Source organism: Taeniopygia guttata, chromosome 1, assembly GCF_048771995.1.
Source record: "Taeniopygia guttata chromosome 1, bTaeGut7.mat, whole genome shotgun sequence".
Classification (NCBI taxonomy): domain Eukaryota; kingdom Metazoa; phylum Chordata; class Aves; order Passeriformes; family Estrildidae; genus Taeniopygia; species Taeniopygia guttata.
Window position 1 is genome coordinate 22,358,654 of NC_133024.1, and position 22,740 is coordinate 22,381,393.

Consider the following 22,740-nt stretch of genomic DNA (forward strand, 5'->3'; position numbering starts at 1 on the left):
TGGGGCAAGTGCCTGTCATGGATAACAGGTCTGCAAAGATGTGGGCTGTGGATCACACTGCAGTGGTCCATGGAACCCTCCCAGGCTTACTATTGTTCCTCCCTGCCTAGGGGGAGCAGAGGAAATTGTTTAATATTTCAGGCACCCTTTCAGATCCAGCTTGTGCAGGGCCTGGGGGACTTGGAAGTGATTGGTGTACAGGTTTAATGAGAAGATGGTATTTCTGTGGTTAAGGTTTTTTGAAAACAGTGTAAAAATGCTGTAGGACAGGGGTGTCCGGTAGAGTATGGAGAGTTTGCAATCACTTCAAGGTTCTGTATTTGCTGTTGCACTGCAGTAAAAGTCCTCCCCCTACCCTGTGCAGGAGAACGAATGCCTGGCTGTGCAGCCACCTCCCTCTCTTGCTAAGAAAAGCAAGGAGCTGACAGGCAGGAGTGTGCCTGAGCTGTGAGTGTGGGCTGATGACCAGCATTAAGGCACTGACATCTGCATCGAGCCAAGTGTTGGAGCAGGAGGAATGCTCTGGCACAGCTGCCGGCTGAAACGGTTTCCTTGGTCTGACAAGCTCTCTGTCACCCTCCTGTGGGAACCTCAATTTGCAAAACACCAACATTGTGCCAGGGATTTTAGGGGTATCCTGTTCATCATCTGGCACGGCCTTGCTTCTGCCAAGGAGGTATGAGTTGTTTCAACCAAGTGGAGAGTGGACCAGAGGCCTTCCTTGCTGTGTTCACTGTCAAGCCCCAGTGTGAGGAAAATTCCAGCAGAAAAATGGGAGTATAAAGCTGATTCAGGAGTTCCAGGAGCTCGTTGAGCACTACATGGCACAGACTTCCAATGGGAAAGAATGTCATAAGAGCAAGTGGAATGCTGTTAGCACCAAGTGTAGTTGCTGGCTGCACAGGGGCATTACTCTGGGAGCTCAGCCCCAGCTCAGATCCTCCCTGCCTGTTTGGCTCAGTCCTCTGCAAAAAAATGCTCCCTGCTCTTCCCCGCAACACGTGTTACCCAGCCTCTCCCAGCTTGTGCTTCCTATCACAATCTGCCTCTCAATGCAGCCAGATGGTCTGAGCTCACCCACACTCCACACAGCACCTTCAGCTCCCTGCGCTTGGAGAACGCGCTCATCCGACCTGCTGCTGGCCAGGCCTGCAGGGAGATGGGGAGTGCTCGGCTGCTGCAGAGGGTGGCTGTGGGAGGTACCTGGGAGTCACAGCTGTCTTCAGACCTGCACTGACAGCCTGGCTTTGTGGGCAGGGTCCTCTTTCTGGTCACATCCCTGTGTCCACATGGACAAATTCCTGATGCTAAAGCTCTGCGGTGTGCTGCTGTGCTTGGGCACCCACCCTGTCCTATGCCACTTCATCTGCAGCACTTAATGCTAGTCTAGGTCCCTGGCTCTGGCCTTCTGTCCAGTGCCGTTCAGTTGGCTTGACACAATCTGCACCAACAGCTCAGTAATTTCAGATTTGGATTTATTGGAAACTTTCAGTGCATACATGGGTATTACTAACGATCTGTTACAAGATAACAGTAAACTGTTGTCTTTCTGGTGTTACTCAAGTATTTCCTGTACTGCCAAATGCTTTTGGAGAGCTTTGCCTATCTTGCTGTGAGAGGCAAATGATTCCAGCTTCCTGCCTTATGTTGTTACTAAGACATAGTGTACCTGAATGGCATTACCCCGTCTGCATTATGCTGCAGGTTAAGGTTAAAAACAGTCGTATGAAACTTCCATTTTAATCACAGCTTCTGTAAATGTCAGCTTCTGTAAAAGCTGCAATCTGCCTTTTTCATGGAGTTTTGTCTTTTTTTTCTTTTAAGTAGTTGATCAAGTGAAACAGCTCAGACAGACTTGCACAATACACCCTGAAACATTAAACAGTTTGGGAAGTGTTTAAATGACAATTGAGGCTCATAAACTTGGGATCACTGCTTGGTACCAAAATCAAAGCACTGTGCTTGTGTACTGGCTGGTGCTGCAAACAAGGCAGCCTCTTGCTAAAGAACTAATGTTTTAGACTTTTCAGTATGCAGTGATGTGATCTGGATCATTAGCAAATATGGTTTGCATAAAAAACTCTTCCCTTTCCCCCTCCCATCCGAACTTTCCTGGCACAGTTAGCTAGAAACTGTGCTCTGGGTGGCCAAGTTCACAGCAGTAGTTAGGGGTCAGCTGACAGTAAGGTCTGTCTGCCCTCTGGACAAGCTATCACCCTACAGAGTACTGTCAACTGAAAAGCACCAGGTTACTGCTTAGGTAAAAAGAGGTGCAGTTCAGTTCTGTGCTTCTTTAGATGAAGGAGGATTCATGTCATTGCTGCAGCTAGCTCTGCATGTGGAAATGGCCTTGACCTCAAAGACACCCTGTGCTAGGCTTTGGTTATTTGGGTTTCATAGCCACCAGCCAAAGACACCCCTACAGAGGCTTAAAAGGAGTAAGTCCATGAAGTGCAACATGAAACTGTCAGATAAGTTTCCATCTCTACTTCGTTTACAACAACACTGATTACAGGAAGCGCCCTTTGACTCTAAGACCTTCTGCACTTCGTAAGCCTTCCCCCTGGAGTTGTTTCAGTCAGTAGGGAGATAGTACTGAACTGAATTGGTCTTGTTGACCCCTTCCCATCTCATCTGACTCTCTTCTGTCATGTTTGGAAGTTGGGGAGAATTTCAGCTACTCTCCTGCGTAGCTGGTTTCTTCTTTCTTCTCTTTCCCTTTCCTTTTTCATCAGTAATGGGTACTGCCTCCATGCCTTGAATGCGTTCAGTGTAAGTCTCCTGAAAGAAATTAGGGACACAAGGAACAAAGTCACAACATGCAGATGTGTACATGACATAACAGGCAATCAAAAAAGAACTTCTGTTTGAAAGGGGAATTCACATCTTGAAGATTTGTCCTTTCTGCACTTAATCAGGGCTCTCAAATGTTAAGCATCTACATGCAGACCATTTCATTGAAATGTCAATCATGCTGGGGAGAAATAACATATTGCCTTTTTCTAGTCCTCTCCACCAAGAATTCTGTTCTTCTCTCTGACAGGACTCATTAGATGCTGTTTGCTTAGCACTCTAAAGATGAAAGAGGTTTTCTGAAGAATAAACAGGGCCTCTGAAATAAGTTTCTTTAGGACAAATGCAGGCTCATTTGGTCCAAACCAACCCCTTAGAAGTGCAGGCAGCTGGGTTCCAATTCTTACCTGATTTTAATCACTCCATCAAAGGTGCCCTTGCCTTGGGTTCCCACACAGGCAATAGGGAACCACAGTCCTGTCTAAAGAAGAGTTTGTTATGACAAGGTCTGAACTGCCTTTTGCAAGTTGAGAGAGAGATAAAGAAGCATGTCAGGTGATTATGCTCCTAATATCCAGTCTCTTCCTGGGTCTGACTTTCCCTTGGTTCCTCCAGTTTGCTGGCTTGTTAATGTTAAACTGCACTATTCAGACCTTACTGACACAGCAAGCTAGAATAGGTTTGCTCTACCACATAAGAGGTGAATTTAATTTCATTCTTCTTCTAGGGTGCTGCAGATCCTTTTGAGGCTGTGCACAGGCACAGTCTATTCATGACTGCATGCAGCTACCATGCTTCCAAGATGAGCCAGGTGAACAGGCTTCTGTTTTCTGCTGAACTTTGACAATAGTTCTTTCTTCCTGCTAGAATGCGTTTTATGGGACAAGGAGTGGACTGGGTGTGTCCAGTTCTGGTCATGATTGGTAGAACTGACTGCTCTAGTTTTTGCTGCCAAGTCAGGCTGGTGATGGCATAAATGTAAAGACTCCTTAAGTAGGATTTCTAGTTGATCAACTTCGGATTTGTGAACTAAATAATCTGCTGTGTACAAAAAAGTACTATGTAATTCCCACATAATCATTGGGTTTGCTGTAATTGTACTTAAAGATTTTTCTAAGGCAGCTTTTAGCAGAAGCTTCATGGCCAGATCTGCTAATCAGCTTAGAGAGTTTCAGCTTCTTATCCTTACTTAGGTTTTCACTGTATTCTCTTTTTTTCAGATTTAGAAGTCCCGTGAAGGGTGTCATTACGCTTTCTTTTCCAGGCTGCATGGAAACTTAGCATAAACATCTGCTGATGCTGTCTGTACATATCACAGAAGCAAAACACCAGCAGCATAGAACCTGTTCCATGTGTTCCTGGGGACAAGCTGACCTGTCAAAAGTAGCCCCTAAAATAATCTACAGGGTATATTAAACTAAAGTAAAAAGAACTGCTAGTAAGGGTATACACTCACTTGTTACTGTGTTCAGCAGCAATCTTCAGCCTCTCCCATAAGGCCCTTTTTTCCTCCATGATATGATCAAACCATGCCCAGAAGCACTTCCTCATGAGGCAGACTGTGTGGAAGGTACATGCTCTCTCCTCCTGAGCAGAGAGATAATCCTTGTACTGGGGAGGAGGACAAAGAAACAGGTGAGAATGGCTTTTTTTCTTCTTTTCTCTCCCAGCCTCTGGCCCAATAAATAAAACACTGCTGAGACTATGGCAGTGAAGGGTGGTGGGCACAGGAGTGGAGGAAAATCAGCAGGGATCAGGGTGAGACAGTAGATGGTAGAGGAGCAGTGTGTAAGAGAAAATTCTGTGTGGAAGAGTGATGGAGAGTGAGAAGCTGAGAGAAGGTCTCTGAAAAAGGGAATAATGTTGCTGGAATGGGGAGATAGCAAAGCCTTTGCCAAGTTATTCTGCAGGTGAGTGAATTGGCACTGTGGTTACAGGAAAGTGTGGCAGCAGCCAGCTCTCTTGGTATCATTTCTCCACTGTGGTGCAGGCCAACCTTTAGCCAGTTCCTGAAGCCCCATCTCAGTAACATATGGGAATAGAAGTCCTCAGCCTGAGACATCTTCTCCCCGAGACTCTGCTGGGTGTCCTGCAGCCAAGTCATCAGGCATTTCCTCTGCAGACCCAAGCTGTGGTGCCTTTCTGCCACCTGAGTAGAGACAGCAGCTGGTTACCTGAACTGATGACTACCTAAGTATAAAGCCACAGAAAATTGGGTGCACTAGAAAATCATCTTAGCTTTTTGAGGCCACCCAAACCCAGATTTCTGACAGCTGGAATAACTTAGAGGATCCCACAAAGAGCATAAGGAACAAGATCAGTCTCTCTACCAGGCCCCTGCTGCATCCCTTCTAGAGAATACCCTTTTGAATGAGATGCTCAGTTTAACTGATTGTGAATGGGGCAGAGGAATGGCCTGTAACAGCATAGTCCAAGCCTGTCCATAATGCTGACCAGCAGGGTGGACATATGGAACAGCTTGTATCCAACTACTTCTTCCCAGCTGGAGGCCTGTGTGCATTTAGTGAAGTACTGTGAGTAGCTCCAGTTCCAGTGACTTAAATGGAAGCTTTCCAACTTAGTCCTGGGCTCTAGCTGGATCTTCAGGATACAGCTGAGTGTTATCCATCTCTCCCTGATAAGGGATGCTGACTCAGTCATGAGCAGAAATGTTTCTTTAGCAATACTCCTGTATTGAGGTCTCGGAAGGTGCCACTCCCTGCTCTGCACTCAGGATAGGCCAGGATAGAATAGATTGTTAGATTATCACCTGTAGTATCCTGCCACTAGCAGTGGCCAACTCTGTACCAGCAGCTTCACAGAGAGTGAAAGCCCTGATGATAGGCTGGGGTTAACTCCTACAGCTAAAGTTGCTTGGTGGTATCTCACTGATAAGCTTTGCTGTGGAGTAAGAAAACTGACAGGCACATGTCATATGATTTTTTTTTTCTCTGTAAAATCAGCTATAAATGAGGATGCCATCCCTGTGGGTTTTTAATGGCTTTTCATGATTATTGTCAGATGAGCTGATTTAAAGAACTAATATAAGGCAGGGTATGCAGGGAGAATTTTGCTTTTTCCATCTCTACCTGGCCTAAAAGCCTATTAAGGCTTCTTCTAAGTGCTGCATCTACTTTTTCCCTTCCTCCTATGGCACCAGTCATTTCCTTTATCCTCAGCACTTACCACTAGGTTTTCTTTGGTTTGCTCCCTCAGCCTTTTCCATGGCAATATTCCCAGCTTTCTGAGAAGGACCTTCTCATAGTGATCTCTAGCCTTTTTCTCGAGCTGCTGCTCTTTCTCCAGCCTCCTCTGCTTCTCCAGTTCTTTCTGCAATACGAAAAGCAGTAGTTTTAATTCCCTCAGGATGAAGAGGACATTAAGCAATGCAATAGACTATCATATTGGAGCTGGAGGTTTTGACCTGACAGGAAATAGGGATCTGCATCATCTTTAGCACTGCAGACCAGATATGACCCCATGCAGTAGAACCTGTGTTCTAAAGCATGTGTCTTCTGGGAGATGATGGTATTCCTGGACACTCTCTTGGGCTGTGTATCAGCCCTGCCGTTTGGAGTTACTGTAACAGGCGTCACCTGTGGCTACCACAAGTGCTGATGTAGCAGGAATCTTCTCTGATGTCCAAAACATGTCCCAAAATGATTCTGAGTTTATACATGGACCCTACCACTTAACCTAGCCTAAACAGCAGGAAAGGGATGTAGGTATTTCATAACTGTGTAACACTACTTTTGACTGATACTCAGGAATGAAAGTCAAATGTTCTAAAACATTCAATCCAAGTAGAACAGTAGCTGTAGGTTGAATTCATGTAGGATTTCAAATGCGCTATTTAGGTTATTAGGACTACTCATTTCCAAGTAACAATAATGAAGTGCAGCTATTCCTAGGTTAGCTCCAAGAGGAAAAGGTGACCTTGATATAACTGTCAGGCTCGTTTACTTCTGAATCATGTGTTTGTGACTGGTATCACTGCATAGATTGGAGCAGTGACAAGAGTGGAAGGAATCCGAGAGTAGACTGAACATGCTGCCACTGTGAGGGGCTTATGTGGCTGTAGACTCTCTGAGTCTGTACTGTGGGTGCTGTGGAACTATGCTCTTCCAATGAAGACCTTCAGTTCACATTATTCTGGCTGCTGACTGAGTACCAGTGGGTAATGGATCTTCTTCCTTATCCCTGCTAAAGGGGAAGAAACAGCTGAGGCATTTGGTCACCAGCTTCTGCTGCCTTCTCTCCTCCCGGCGCTTTTCCCGCTGTGCTTCCTTTTCCTCGGCTTCCTTCCTCTGTCGTGCTTCCTCTTCAGCCTTCAGCTGGGCCTTGAATTGGAGAAAGGTGAAATTCAATTTGTTCCATGTGACCTTTTCCATGAACACAGATCTCTAAACTTTCCTAGTATTCCTTTAATATTGACCAGAACATGAAGCTTCAGTAGGTGAAGTTTCACATACTAGACACAATCTGTGCTAGTGTGGAACTATGGAAGGGATAGGGAGGAGGGACTGTCCTTTTTACTGCCTATATACATATCTATATCTATCTATCTATTTTTCTATGTATGTACATGCACATCTTTGCCCTGGGTTATAGTATTTGTCCACTCTTCCTCTAAAAAAAATGTAAAGCATACACCAAGTCATTTATTGAGAACCTGATTACTGAAATCAATTCTGAATCCCTAGGCTCTGCTCTCAAGTTTCATTTCCACATGCAAAGCAGCATTACAGGTACCCAAACATTTCTTTCCCCAGACACTGAAATCACACTTTCTAATCCTAATGCAATTTACTAGCAATATTTTCAGTAACAGTTTAATACCCTGACTTGAAGAAGGCTCCTCTGTTGGGTGTGTATCAGACTTTGTGTATGAACTATACAAACATTGCCAGTATCTTCCCTCTTCAGCAGAGATTTGCTAGAAAGATTCAGATTTTTACTAGGTGAGACTGCATGTCCTCAAGTTGCATGTGACCAGAGAGGAAAGGCAGGGAGGGGAACTCCATCACTGCCAGGTCCCATCAAGTGGATTGCTGTGGCATTTCCACCCTTACCATTCTCAGCAAAGACAAGCTACTGTCATGTGAAAAAAGTGCTGGGGAGTGGTAAGGGAGGCTGTTTCTAGAACTGCAACTTCAAGATGAAGTATCTGTCTATGATACAGGAGGGCTGGTTCTGCAAAAACAGCAGTAACTACTTCTTTTGATGTGTGATGGGTATTTGCTTTCTCACAAGTCACAAAACTCCTGCTTTGGATAAAGAGCCTTTTCTCAGTCCCTGACTCTGGGTTTAAATCAGCATTTCTTGTAACTGGAACGATGTTTCATTCCAGTTACAAGATCACTTTATTTCATTTTCTGCTTCCCTTACCAATTTTTCCTCTGCTTTTCGTTGTTTGGCTTCTTCTATTTTCTTCTTCTGTTCTGCCCGCTGAATCGCTCTCTCCTGCATCCCTGCAGAAACAAAGGACATAAGGCTTAGTGGAAATGAGCTATGGTGTAATGGCAGAAGTTTGGTGAACAAGGATGCATCACTCTAAGTCAGGCCCCCACTGCCCTGGCAACGCCAGCACAAAGGGACTTGCTTCCTGGTGCCCCTTGGAGCTGGCAGTGTCATGAACAAGGAACCTATAAACATTTGTGAGATGACTCAGGACCATGGCAATTACATTCTCTCCACCCTCCTTGGTTGACAGTCACAACCATGAGGCTCAGTTATGAAAGAACTGTGTTCAGAGGGTTTGTCCCTCCCTGCCTTGCCTGATTGAGGGCTGAGGCTCAGGGCACATGATTTAGCAGCAGTTGCTCTGAGGTCTCCAGTAAGCTCTAACTGGTTATTTAAAAGCAATTTCATTACATCATCACTGTCACAGGGACATACAGGTACTTGGTCCCACTAGTAAGAAACTACTGCTTAATGCTTCTTTTGGAAGATAAATTACAATGGAGTGATCTTGCTGGCCATCAGCAAAGGTGTTACACACAGAACATACAGAGGAGTTGGGAACCTGTGCTTGCTTCCTCTGCAGTTGCAAACAAAGCACAGGCTGGAGCAATCAATAACTGGTAGGCACTGAAGTGTTTTGACCACAGTAAGTTTCCTCAGATTCTTTCCTCCTCTCAGCTGTCCCAGGATTCTCATCCAAGGGAAAACCATTCAGTGATAACTTCTTCACTGAATTTTTTGGGATCTTTAAACACAACTACTTGAATACTCTGAAAAATATGTTTGCTGTCTCTAAGGTATAGAGAGTTCAGGCAAATCAGGGTGAATGATGGCTTGGACTAGGTAGCATTGGAGATGAACACAGGTAGTGAAAGACATGGCCAAAAAGGCCAAAAAGGTCTGCTGATCCCAAACTACTGAAACATCACAATGATTGTATTCCAGACAACCTTTCATGCAGACTGTCACTACCCTGCATTGATACAGAAGAACCTGACCTAAGGATATAACAGAACCCTGATTCTACTTTATGATGAAAAGGCTATGTTGCATGTTTATTTTGTGTCACTGTGGCCAGAGAAGGGGAGCTATCTTACAAAAGGCAAGGATCTGGAGTTCCTTCCCCAGCCTGGCTATTGTCTCACAAAACCTTGGCTAGGCACTTAATTCCCACTGAAATCTCAACACCTCTAACAAACTTGGATGAAAATGACTGGCTAGTTTAAGTGTTTTTTGGATGCATAACAAAGGGAATGAGCCTTGTGGCAAAAAACACCTGTACAGCTTCTCTGAGTCTTCTCACAGCAGAGACACCACAGGTGTTGCAACAACTGCCACAACAGTGTGGACATGGGGGGCCTGCAGTGTTCCAGGTTTTACAAGTGCCTGACTCGAACAGGAAAACAGCTCACACTCTCCTCTTACAGCATTCGTCAGACTGGGAAAGAAAGTGCATAATTTTACTTGCACAATATTATCAACCAGCAAAGTTGAGGCAAGGACAGACATTTCCATACAAACTCTTGAGAGAAGTGGTCTGGAATGGTGTTTGTTGTCTAGAACAATACCTTTCAGTATGGGATGAGGTGAGGTCAGCCGGCTGGAAGGCCTCCTGCCTTGCATTGCTGCCCTTGTGTTTTCTGGCCCAGGAGAATCAGGGAGGCTGTGAAAGAAAAAGAGTAAGGAAATTCTTCAGTGAATGTGGTCAAACTATTGTCTCACACCTACCACCTAAGGCCTTGTAGTTTCTGTTTTCCATTGTGCTGCATTATCCCTGATACACCTTTGTTTTGCTTGCTGTGGGACTGATGATGCACTCTTGCAAAGGAACTGAGTTCCAGGGCTCCTGCATGGTCTGGAATAATGGAGGATGATGCTCTTTTCTTTCATAACTAATTAGATCCCTGCTGCTACTATGGGTGACACTGGTGTTGCTGTTTCTAAGTGGATCTTGCATGGATCACCTGATGTTGAGCCAGTGCAGGGAGGGAGAAGGAGAATGAACTGCGGGCAGTCTGATACTTCTTTTGAGGCTAAGTCACAGCTGAGAGGAACAGCAGATAGCACTAGCATGACTGAAATATGCCTGGCAAATTCTGGCTCAACTTGAGTGGGAATGAGACATGATGACTAACTGACCCTGCTTTATGGAGGGCATATACCTCAAAGGGGTTGTATTCTTGCATCTGGATTCTTTTTTCTCCCTGGTTTGCGAAACAGAACTGTGAAACATCTGGGTTACAGCCATAGCTTGTGCTGCCTCTTCTTTATCTCTGCTCAGCTTCTGATTTTCCTGCAGTTTAAGGATCAGCTCTTGCTGTTTCTGAAGCTGCTGCCTCTGTTTCTCAATCACACGTTGCTGGAAGGCGTGACGGTGCTCAAAACGACTACCATAAGCAGGAGACGTCTTTGGACTGTGTGCCTGAAACTGCTGGAAGACTGTGGCTATTTGATTCCTGTACACAGTCTGGTTCTGGGCACTCAGAGCTGCATGTTTAATGGTAATCTCCCAGGCAGATTTGGGGCTGCTGCAGAAATGAGATGTGTGAACAATATCCCAACAAGACTGGTCTCTGGTCTGATCAGGCTCTTTCTGTATGAGGTAAGTTTCAGTTGGCTAGGGAAAAACAAAAAGAAATGAGAAAAATTTGGCATTGATTAAAACCGAGCACTCTTCTGCTTTTCCTGCATAGTGTTTTTTTTTACTGCAAATCTAGTGAGATGCCTGAGAAGTAGGGCAATCTCAGCTATGCAATCCTTATCCAGTCAGGCCAGAGGGGCCCCATTATGCACAAAGTGGAGGCTGTGGAAAAGAACTCTTAAGAAGCTGTGTGCCATTTCACCAGGAGGAAGAAATCCTGATTTGGCAAGAGCTTTGGCAGGAATACATCCTGACTATTTTGTTAGGGAGCACATCTTAGGACAGCTCATTTCTTGGGGATTAGCACACTCTCTTTTGGACTGTGTTGTCCCTGCTCAGAGCTCAGATGGAGAATAAAATTAAAAACAGTTGTTGAAGTGATCTACACAGCTGATCTACTGAACAGTCCCATTTTAAATGGAAGTCTTCAATGTCCTGCTTCCTTAAGCCTCTTTTCCAGCTTTGATAAATGTTACCACAAGACAGGTGCACAGTTGAGAATGAGGCTGCACCTTTTTGACACATGGTCATTCTCTGAAGAGGCATCAGATAAACAGTCTGCTTTCTGATTCCTAGGTCAAACCCTAAATTCAGTCCCATTCCTTGAGTACAAATTTTACCAGTGCAGCAGAAGAAAAATATGGGCCTACTAGGATAGTGTTAGCACTGAAAGACATCAACTTTTGCTTACACTTAAGCAAACAGAAAGCTTGACCTGTAATATGTGCATGTGAGCTCTGATACTGACATTAGATCACTGATGTGGTACAGGTTTTATAGACAGAAGGGAAGATGGGGATCTAACCTGACAAATGACAATTTAAGGAAGCAACCTCTTATTCTCCTCTCTTACCTCCCTGTGATGTGCATTATCCTGAAACAGCCAGTGACAACCTTTTTTCCTCCCATAGTTAAAAGCCGGAAAGCTGCACTGGCATAAAAGATATCTCTTGTCATACAGTCAAGTTACTCTTTTTAAGTCTAAGCTGGCATCAAAGATGTAACTAATCTCTCAGTAAAAGTGATCTGGGGGTGGGATGCTCATTGCGACTCAGAGTACATGAAGGGTTGTTCTTTGGCAGCACTAGAGATTATTTTTAAAACTCATCCATTGTCCTTCACATTTGCCTCTGATTTTTAGACTTCTCTCCTGAACAGTTGCAGGCAGGTATTTAGGGGCTAATCCTGGGAAAGAAGATTTCCTCTGGGACAATGAACTCTTTATTTCAGACTGCATAAAGTAAGTACTTTCTGAGAATACTGATATGCCAATAGACAAAACTACATGAGAAGGATTTACCATGTCTTGCTCTAAATCTTGATGATGGTTTACTTCTGCTGTCCTGGGCTTGTTAACCTCCAGTGGCCTGTCCCCACCTGTCCCCAGTGATACAGCCTCCAGCAGCTGTTGCATCTTTCTCCTTGTCTGCTCCCTCTTCATCTGCAGCTCTCGCTTTTCCGTCTCCGCTCGGCTCCAGCGCTGCCAGGCCAGAAAGCAGCAGCGCAGGAGGCGTCGCTGGTTGTGCTCCACAGCCAGTCGGGTTTTCCTGAATGGGAAAGCGTTTGTGTTATTGTTAGCGTTCCGGAACACACATAATCATGGGATATGATTATATGCAGGTGCTTTTATTAAGAGCTCCGGGAATAAGGGGTCCAGACCCAAATCTGACTCCAACATGGCTTTTGAGCTGAACATATTTTATATTCTATCATTATATAACTTACATATTAATTATTAAACTTATATTGTTCTATTGTATACATTGACATGAGTTTCTCATGATTTTTCTTAGGTCCCTGACCACAGTTTCTCATGATAATTCTTATGATTAAACGGTAATTATATTTAATTACTAAACAATCATCACATCTAACAATTATATCATTTATCGTGTACAGGTGCAGTTCTAGCAAGTACTAGTTCTCCATGTGCTTAGGGTGTTTATTTTCCAGGGCCTACTAAGCTTATTTTTCCTTTTAACCCTTAATCCCCATGATTTTAAAATCCTTTTACTATCATTATGGCAGAGGTGAGGCTTCTGCCCAGGCACAAAGCCACATCACATCCCGAGTCTTTTTGCTGCTTAACTCTGAAGGCCCTCTGAAGTTGTACAGAGCTCCTCCAGGGAGGAGTGGGAGGGCGGAAAGCATGCCTGCTATTCTGAATTAAGTTTCACTAGTTCACACTTAGCAATTTCCTGTGGCATCTCTGGGATGCAGGACAGCTGCAAAAGAGGTATCCTGTTCTCTGGCCAGCTGCGTATGGGGAAGTGACAGTGTCTCACCATTGCAGCCTGCCAGACACCTGTGAAGGGAAGTATCTTCTCTGGATGATAGGGAATTCATCCAACAGCCTCCTTAATGAAAGGCACTGGCCAAAATGATCTCTGCTGTACATCTACTGAAACAGCAAATATATTAATCAGGAATAAATTTGGCAACTCATATTCTCTGGAGTCCAGAGTAAGCCAGGGTGAGTTTTCTAGGAAAGATGCCTACAGAGACTGAGACACAGGCTTGTTGGAAAGTGCTAAAGCTCTTGTTTGCATCTGTTCTCCTTTTCATCTGTGCCACAACGCCTCTGGCAGACTGCAGGCAGTGTAGCAATTTTCTCAATAAGCTGCTGTTTCCCTCCTGCTGGATAAATGACAAGTTCCTTTTACAGTCCCTGATCACTGCTCTGCCCAAGTACAACTGCAGTAGGAGGAATTCCACAGTAAAGGGTCACTACCTGTTTTGATCTTGGAGATGAACTTCCAATTGCTCTGTCTCCTGCTCTACTTTCTGGGCCCAAGTATAGTTTCTCCAAGCTCGCAGGGCCTTCAATTGGCATCTCCAGTCAGCAAAGGCTCTGGCTTTTCCCATTTTAATTCTGTACTCCAGAATGACTTTCAGCCAAGCAGAGAAATATTGCTGCAAGCACTGCATGGGAGAGTTTCAAAAAAACCAATGAGCAAGATACAGCCTGTCACACAAATACTGATCCTCTCTGCCCTTTGCCTTTTCTGGCTTTCCTTTCCTCTGGATTCTTTTTATAATCCTCATTTTCAACAATTATCTTGAGGATTAAAAAAAAAAAAGTATTGCAGAGCATGTGCAGGTCTTTTACAAAGAACATAAAAGTTTTAGGAAGAGACATCATATCAAGGGGCTCTATGCTTTGGAGTGAAATGCACTTAGTTCACCAAGTATAAAAGAATGAAATGGGTAAGGAACATACAATTTCTAGAGACAGGGAAAATATTTTCAAATCTAGAAGATGTCTGAGATGCTACAGGTAAGAATACATCTGTGAATAACTGCTGCTTTTTTTGAAAAAAAAAAAAAAAAAGATTTTTAACTTAGACAAAAATCAAAATGCTTCCTAGGGTAAATTTATGACACGGCCTCAGCTCATCCTTGTTCCGGCAAGAAGCCAAACCTTTCCCCTATTGTGTAATTAGACTCGCTGCCTTTGGGAGTAATTTACATTGTACAGAGCAGCAATTTGCTGTCTAATCTACCCCATAATTCTAGCCCTGTCACTGCAGACACTGTTCATTTTGATCCTCCAAGTGGGTCAACTTACAAGACTCTGCTGTTCCCCTTTTGTCATAGTGCCTTGTGTTAATTGCATTCCTCTCTTGCTGGAATCTTCAAATGGAGACTTACAAAAAGTCAATGCATTAGCTGTTTCTTTCTGCTTTAGGAAAGTAATCAAAATGTCACTATTGCTTAGCTCAGCCAAGCTGTGTCAGTGCTGAATTGTTCTGTGGTTTCACTCAGGCTTATCTTCACAGCTTAGACTGTGATGGAGAGAGGCTATGTACTGATAAATAGCAGCCAAGCCCAAATTCAGCAGATGGGCAGATGGATTGAACTGTGAGGAGAATCACCATAAAATCTACAGGATTCTTCTGCTGAAAAAAACCCTAGATGTAGACATATAGACATCAATGATGATGACTGCTCCATTAATTAAAAACATTATGGGATGGATGGCATTCATACCTGCACTCAGGAAATGTATTTCCTTTGCTGAAACTGCTGAGATAATACAAAATTATTCAGTACTAAAATATCACTCTTTAGTTGTGAATATTTGATACGCATTTAACCCAGAGCTGACCATGGATAATGAAGGTGAAACAAAGGGGTTCCTACTAGGAATTATTAAAGTTTGCCTCGAAAGAGCTGTTGCAGTAACACAGAATATCCTACTGCACCTAGTGGAAGGGATCCTTGAGGAACCTCTTATTGTGGATGTGCTGGCATGCATCAACTCTCAGAGCCACTGCTCAAAATTCATCCCAGGCTGTAGCATTTCTCTTTCCTCTCCCTGGTCCTGAATTAGAGTGTGCACTGTCTTCCCATGCACACAATAAGGGCTTCTCAGGCCTTTTTTTCTGCCACTTTCCCCTTTTATTTACTTCCTTAAGGGAAAATAAATCTCACTCCATTTCCTCCTCTGTACATCTCCTTATTTCTTGATTGCAGAAGCCATTATGGTCTCATCTGTCTTGAGAGCCATGTCTTTTCCACAATTCTAAGTGAAATGTCCCACTGAATACACTCGAGACACAGGCCCAGTGGGGTTGGCACCTCAGGATTTCCTGTTCCTAGTCTTGTAAGACACTTTTGGCCCTGCTTTCCTACTTTTCTGGTATCAGGAGCTTGTTGAAAAAGTAAAAAATTCAGTATAACCAGGACTTTTTACTTCAGGTTTGCAAATGGTAACCAAGGGCAGGTAGTTCAGAGTCTCAGATAAAGAAAGGTGATGCTCACTCTCTGCTTACTGGTGTGAATCCTGCGCAGCAACTCCAGAGTCTTCCTCTGTTTCTCCTCTCCTTGCTCCTCCCTCTTCAGGACCAGGGGTGGTGACACAGCAGACACCTCCTGTATTGACAGCTTCTGAGTTTTTTCTTGTCTCTTCCCCTCCCTGGAAAGTGAACAAACACACAGATTTAATATCATGATATACTTTTTTTGGCCAATTGTAAGAGAACCACCTCTACAGCTTAGAAATTTGCTGATTATTTTAACTCTGCCTTCTTAAAAACCACCTCTGTAATGGTTTGGGGCCCCAGAGATTAAACAGTCCAGTGCATTTCCTAAACATAGAAGGCAGAAGAAAATAGTAAATTATTTCAGTAAATATTTCATTAAAGCATTTGTGTAAGAAGATTTAGGATCTCAGGGCTGCTAAAATAAATAAATAGCATCCCTAAAAGGGACATCTCTGTGACAATCTAAGCTCAGCAGAAGAAAACAAATAATGTCTGCAGAATTCTCAGCCAAAAATGCTCTTTATTCTCTCATAGTAGGGAAAGTATTGCAAGTGCTAGACTTTCAACATAGACTTTTGTTCTTTTATTTTTTTTTGTGTACTGGCTTTCATGTGGCATTAGATGCTAGCAAGACTGGACGTAGCCACAGAGTTGACAGAGAGAATGCACAGTGGTGCAAACACTCTGCTACTTTGTGATTCAGTGCACCTACTGTAATGGCTGAGGGGAGGATAACAATATCCTTAGTACACCTTCCCACTCATGAAAAACTCTGCCACTGATGTTGGTAACAGAGGACTAAATGGCTTTTGTAGAGTTCAAAGTCACAACAGCTGTTTTGTTAGGAATGACCACTGCTCTTATATTTAACAAAAAGACCTTATAAGTGGTTTTCATCTCTCCACACCCCCCACACCCTTCCTTACATTCTCCAAACTTTTGCCATGGTGTACTTCTTCTCAGCCATTTCCTTTCTTAGCTTCACTATTTCCCTCTGGATCTTCTCTTCCTCTTTCTTAGCCTGCAGGGCCTTTTTTCTGTCCTCCTCCTGTGCTTGGAGCCTGGCCTCAGACAGAATTGCTTTCTTCAGGGACTCTTCTTGTCTCTGAAGCTCTAAAGCCTTCTGATGTCTCATTCGGTTTTCTTTCACCTGGGCAGGAGAAAATTGGCAAAAGTCAAAGCAAACACGAAAGGCTGAAGAATTTGAAGTTCACTGTACACTGCCAGGGTAGGTCACAATCCACCTTTCACATTAAGCAAGAAACCTTATCCATAGCAGACTCACTGGAGAGACTGTGCTCTTGACCAGCAAAACACTCCATGTGAGAGAGTGAAATTAAATCAATATTCCTTAATGGCAGCAAACTCAGAGCTGACAGCTGTGGCAGCTCTTCCCGTCAGTCTTCAGAGAAAGGGGGAAAACCTGAACAGTTTTAGTGAAAGCTGACTGTGCAAGCTACTGCTGAAAGGCTGATGTGCACATGGAGATGCAGTAAAGTTTCAGCTGAACTGTGGAAGGGTATCTTTGGGTAGTTGCTTCCAAGTCAGAGATTATTGCAGGCTCTGAGAGAATACTGGGGATGTATCACTGAGCATTTACTCTAATCCTATAATCCTCCACCTTATTCCTTTTAACTGAGCTGCCTTGCTGCTCACCTGCTTGTGTCTGAGCTCCATGATTATTCGTGGATCTGCAAGTTTGTTTTTTTCCTTGATCTCTTCAAGTCTAAGATGTTTCGCTATCCCATAGTTCACAGCTTCACTCTGCAAAAGATGCTGGAGGTATTTCTGGACAGAGGAACTTTCCATTTCACATTCCAGATAGCTGCATAAGTCTGAAATGAGAAATTCAGATTATCTCAGGCTAGTCTGAAATGAATAAACCCTTCTGTCTCAGATCACAAAGCCTAATGTAATTAAAGGGATCATTTCCCCAGACTGTGAATGCATTTCTGATGAACATGGACACACTGACTGCACTCCATTTATCCCCAGAGTGATAATCAGTCTCCCACTGAACACCCTAGAGCAGTAACAATGTTTCATCCATTTTTTACTGTCTTGCCTCTGAGCATCTCAAATGGCTGTATAAACTTGACAGGCCTCAAAAATACCTGTTCACAAAAGAAAAAAAAAATCTCTTTTACAAAGGGAGACATTGAATGTTTATGAGTCACATTTATGTAGCCCTACAGCAAGATGCTTTAAAGATCTGGGGGACAAAACCATCACATTTAATCTTGTTTCTATTGAGTCCACTGTCCTGGCTTCAAAACAACTGTTACCTTTCAGTCTTTCAGACAAACCATAAGGCCTGACCTCCTTCCCCAGCAGACCCTGAGGGAGGAAACCAGGACCTGCTTTGCAGTCCTCTCACCATCAAAGTGCTCATATTTTGGAGGGGCTGCAGAAGGCTCTTCCTGAAGGACAGAGTCAACTTCCTCTTCTCCATCGCTCAGCTCCAGTTGCAGCTGGGACTTCATCCAGTTACGGAGCAGCTCCTGGGCTACCACGAAGAAAGAGACTGATGACTTCACTTGCTTAGAAAAAACATATGGCTAAGTGTAAACTAGCAATCGTCTGGGATATTTATATCACATTCTAGGAATGACTGAAACCTGATATGCAACAGAAAATGCAATAAAGCTAATAGTTCTGTTCTTATCTTCTTGATCTGTAAAAGAACAAGAGAAGGTGGCAAACTTTTTCCCTGTCATGTTTATCAGAAATTAATTCTTCTCCACCTCATTTTTACTATGATTCTACAGGCATTTAGATCACTTGTGATTATTTTCTAGCATTTATCAAGGAGATGGAATTCACATGAGGTCATTAATACTTTAGATAGCTTTCATATGTTTTGCCACTGCACTTGCAGACACTTAGATGGTTTCCACATGCGCAGGCTAGGCTGTCATATGCTAAATTCAAAAGAACCACTGTTTGGACAAACTTTTGCTTCATGTGTACGGGTTAACCCTTTGCAAGTGCCACAGAAACAATTACAAATCTGTCAGGTGGCAAACTTCACCTGGAACTCAAGGTCATGGGTGCAGCTACAGGAATGCACCTATGATGGATGTGGTACTCCTCAGTGAGCTCAAATGCCTAATGAACATCTGTGATAAAAAAATAACAATTCCTTTTTCAGAGTTTCTTCTCAAAAGCAAGGTCAGCTCATGTGTCTGCTGCCTCAACAAACCAGCTGGCTTTGCAGTATGGGCCAAGCTGCATGAGCCAAGCTGCTCCTGAAGCAGGACACAGGCCTGTAAACTGCAAGGCATCAGGAGCAGCCCCACAAGAAGCAGAACCACCCTCAGCCATCCATGTGGTGAGGATGGACAAAGAGCTGGGATCCCAGCAGCCACTCCAGCAGGAGTCATGACACAGTGTAAGACACACAGTCAATGGACAGGAGCAAGCAGCTGCTCCTCATACCCACTGCTAACACACAGTGAAAGATGCTCCCTGGTATTTCTAAGGCAATAAAGCCTTTTTCAAACTTTCTTTGAAAATGGTGAGTTTTTTGAAGAAAACATAAATCTAATGTTTGTTGTCCTTCAAATCACTTTTATTCTCTTTCATAATCTCTCCAGCCAGATCAGGAGCAGGGAAATATATCTGATAACAGAAAGAAGAGCAGAAAACAACTTGCCACTTGGGGAAGGGTTACTTTTTTGACTGGGGTTTGTGATTTTCTTGTAACTAGAGTAAAAGTCTGTCACTTCTCTTTACAAAGTGCGCTTTGTGTAGATACTACCATTAACTATTGTAATAATGGATTCCAGGTGAAAGAATTTCAGTTGAGCTAGGAGCAATTCCGAGGGACTGGTAGCTATAATAAGGAAAATTCTAGCAGAGAAGGGCAAACAAAAATAATAAAGAAACATGAGGAAAGCAAGCAACCTTTCCACCAAAGGAAAAGACAAGGCTTTTCACCACAGCAAAGACAGCTCCTTTGGAGCCATTGGCTAATACATTCAGACAGTGCACTGTAAGCAGGTAAGTGCATTCCATGCTGTTAGCTGAACCCTTGATGATTACAAATGAAAAAGCTGACTTCCTGGATTGAAGTGGATGCTTTTAAGATGTGTCATCATCTGGTTCTGTAATGCTGACTTTTGATTCTTAAAAGAATGGTTAACTCAGTTTTTAAAATACTGTCTCCTCTCAGCTTTTTACACTGCAGACACATTTCTAGCACTGATGGGTGATAATTTCCCTTCTTTTTGTTTTTGAAACCTACCACAGCTTTACTTTCAAACTTCAGCAAGCACTTTTAGCTGCAGGCTTTACAAAATAAATATTTATTTAGGTAACTAGTGAGGAAAACTTTGCATGGGAATCAAAACAAAAACACAGTTATTTATAGATGTGAAATTTACACAGAGCTACTCCACAAACTCCATTTTCAGGACTACTCTGTTATCATAAACATGTCAGGTGATTTCACCTGGTTGTAATGCACTAACTTGGTTTTGACCATACAGTGCATCTTCAAGGGCAGTTCTTATCCTTGTTTTGACCTTGGTATCTCCAGGAGACAGAGAGTTAATCTTTCTCTCAGGTATGCCATTCAAGATCTGCCTTGAACTCCAGCAATTGGTCCTTCTTATGCTTTTCTCCATTAGATGAAAGACATCTTACTATAAACTGTTTCTTGTGAACTTAAGCTTTGCAAGAGCCTATTTAGGTCAGAACAACAAAGCTGGATCAAGAACAATTCATTTTAGGCATCTTGTGGCAAGCAGAATTTTACCTCACCTTCGTCACAGGCCTCACGATGAACTTGCAGCCGTTCTGCAGTTTCCAAACTTGTCACAGGACCCCAAGGCCGATGTGCACACCTTGACTTTTGAAGGGAAAAAGCTTCAGAGACACCATACTCAGAGGCTCGGTCCACTCTCTTAAATTAAAGAAAGGAAAACATTTCTAAGGACATTTATTTTTATACTTCCGATATCCACATTTTTCCTCCAGACAGCAAAAAGAATGGGAATGTAACACAAAAGCATAGATGTTATAAAGGAATAGATTTTTTTTTTTTTTAATGCTTTTCTACAACTGCTTGATCTGCTTGATAAACTGGACTTAGATGTCATTAGGGAATAAACACTCATTTGGCAATTAGTGCCAAACACAAAGACTGGAGAACACAGAGGGAATAGAAACACTCAGCACCTGGGGGCTGGATGGAGACTTGCTGAGCTGGTGCCCAGCAACCAGCAACTATAAAATTTGATATCAACTTTTTGTCATAGCCAGTCTGAGAGGATTTCTGTCCCATATTCATCTTTCTAAAATGCTAATGGTCCTGACGTGTCACTGTGTTTTCACAAGTAACACCTGTGCCCCAGACAGTCCAGATTTCTGAACTCCTTCCCTCTGTGCTGCTGCCAGAGGTCCAGGATGCTGCCTGAGGAAGCAGATACACACTCCTACCTGCCACAAGAAGCAGGCTGAAGGTTGGGAGCATGGGTGTGCCCAAGGAAGCAAAACAAATGGAACCTCACCCTAGAATCCATTTTCAATGATGAGGTGATTGCAGGTGCAGGACACAGTGCTTTGGGGTAAATCTCTTGTATTGCTTGCCCTAAGAACCTATAGCACTCCTCAACAGCAAGTTTTTTTGTGTTGGGTTTTATGCATAGCAACAAAACACCTTATTCTTCATAGAATTTGGATTAGAAGGTACCTTTACAGGTCATTTAGTCCAGCCTCCTTGGCATGAGCAGGGACATCTTTGATAACACTAAGTTGGATGGGAATGTTGCTCTAGTTGATGGCAGGAAGGCTCTGCATTAGGGTTTGAACAGGCTGGATTGATGGGCTAAGGCAAATTGCATGTGCCAGGTCCTGCACTGGGGTCACAACAACCCCAGGCAGCACCACAGGCTGGGGGAAGAGTGGCTGGAAAGCTGCCTGGCAGAAAAGGACCTGGGGGGGCTGGCTGACAGCAGCTGAACACGAGCCAGTGTGTGCTCAGGTGGCCACGAAGGCCAATGACATCCTAGTCTGTACCAGCAATAGTGTGGCCAGCAGGACCAGGGCAGGGATTGTCCCCCTGTACTTGGCACTGGTGAGGCTGCCTTGAGTCCTGTGTCCACTTTTGTCTCCCTAAACTCAGGAAAGACTCTGAGGTGTGTATTCAGAAGTCAAAGCTGCTGAAGGATCTAGAGGAGCAGCTGAGGGAACTGGGATTGTTTAGAGTTGAGAAATGGAAGCTCAGGGGTGAACTTGTCACTCTACAACCATCTGAAAGGAGGATGTAGCCAGGTGGGGGTTGGTCTCTCATCCCATGTAATAAGTGACAGGATAAGGGGGAATAGCTTCTAGTTTTGTTATGGTATATTTAGATTAGATATTAGGAAAAATCTCTTCACTGAAAGGGAGACCAGGCATTGGAACAGGCTGCCCAGAAAGAGGTTGAGTCACTATCCCTGGAAGTGTTCAAAAGCCCTGTGGATGTGGCACGTGGGGTCACAGTTTGGTGGTGAACGGGGTGGTGCTGGATTAATGGTTGGGGCTCAATGATCTTAGAGGTCTTTTCCAACCTTAATGATTCTGTGATCTTCAGCCATCTCAGGTTACTGAGAGCCCCGTCTAGCCTGATCCTGAATATCACTGCCCAAGTTATTCAGCCTTGGCCCATTGTTCCAAGCTACCCAAACCACGGCAGGGACTAAGGAAAACCACAGCGCTCCAACCTCCCGTGCCTCTTCCCGAACCCGAGTTTCACAATGCCAACTTCGGCGCCTTTCGCTCGACTCCAGCGCGACTTCCCACCCGCCGGCAAAGCCGCACGGCCCCGGAAACCTCATCCGCGATCCTGACCGCGCCGTGCCGAGTGCCCGCGATCCCAGGGAAGTGGGATCGCAGGGAAGCGTGCCGCCGCCGGCGCCCCCCGAGGCACTGAGGCGGGCGGGCCGCGCTCCCCCGCCGCGCCCGTTACCTGCGGGAGGCGCTGCCCGCGGGGCGGCCCCGGCCCCGGCCGCAGCCCCGGCCCCGGCCCCGCCGCCCGCCGCCCGCCGCTCTCGGCCATGGCAACGGCAGGCGGAGCCCGCCCGCCGGCGCCCG

At 44.3% G+C, this 22,740-nt stretch overlaps 1 protein-coding gene across 5 annotated transcripts; it reads right to left on the reverse strand.

Annotated features, from left to right (window-relative positions):
* Window positions 1-1,458: 1,458 nt before the first annotated feature.
* On the reverse strand, window positions 1,459-22,733 carry CCDC191 (coiled-coil domain containing 191). 5 transcript variants are annotated; one of them, XM_030265794.4, is made up of 17 exons: window positions 22,371-22,608; window positions 20,428-20,569; window positions 18,041-18,169; window positions 17,320-17,498; window positions 16,590-16,813; window positions 15,662-15,815; window positions 13,629-13,819; window positions 12,198-12,444; window positions 10,419-10,873; window positions 9,825-9,919; window positions 8,182-8,264; window positions 7,032-7,133; window positions 5,980-6,123; window positions 4,790-4,942; window positions 4,250-4,404; window positions 3,201-3,274; window positions 2,720-2,781 (listed from the first exon to the last, which is right to left on the reverse strand). In XM_030265794.4, the coding sequence occupies exons 1-16, from the start codon at window positions 22,482-22,484 to the stop codon at window positions 3,211-3,213; spliced, it is 2,631 nt and encodes an 876-aa protein (XP_030121654.4). In that variant the 5' UTR covers window positions 22,485-22,608; the 3' UTR covers window positions 2,720-2,781; window positions 3,201-3,210. The 5 variants fall into 5 exon arrangements, 4 of the variants coding, with proteins under 4 accessions (XP_030121645.4, XP_030121637.4, XP_030121664.4 ...); XM_030265785.4 differs by lacking the exons at window positions 3,201-3,274; window positions 22,371-22,608 and adding an exon at window positions 22,616-22,733 and having other exon boundaries at window positions 1,459-2,781; XM_030265777.4 differs by lacking the exon at window positions 3,201-3,274 and having other exon boundaries at window positions 1,459-2,781.
* Between the last annotated feature and the right edge of the window lie 7 nt (window positions 22,734-22,740).

Coding starts and splice junctions, on each gene's coding strand:
- CCDC191 (XM_030265777.4), bottom strand. CDS start 22,484: ATGAGGTTTCCGGGGCCGTGCGGCTTTGCCGGCGGGTGGGAAGTCGCG. Junction 20,570..22,370: donor TTCGGGAAGAGGCACGGGAG/GTTGGAGCGCTG, acceptor CTTTAATTTAAG/AGAGTGGACCGAGCCTCTGA. Junction 4,943..5,979: donor AAACCAAAGAAAACCTAGTG/GTAAGTGCTGAG, acceptor GTCTCTACTCAG/GTGGCAGAAAGGCACCACAG.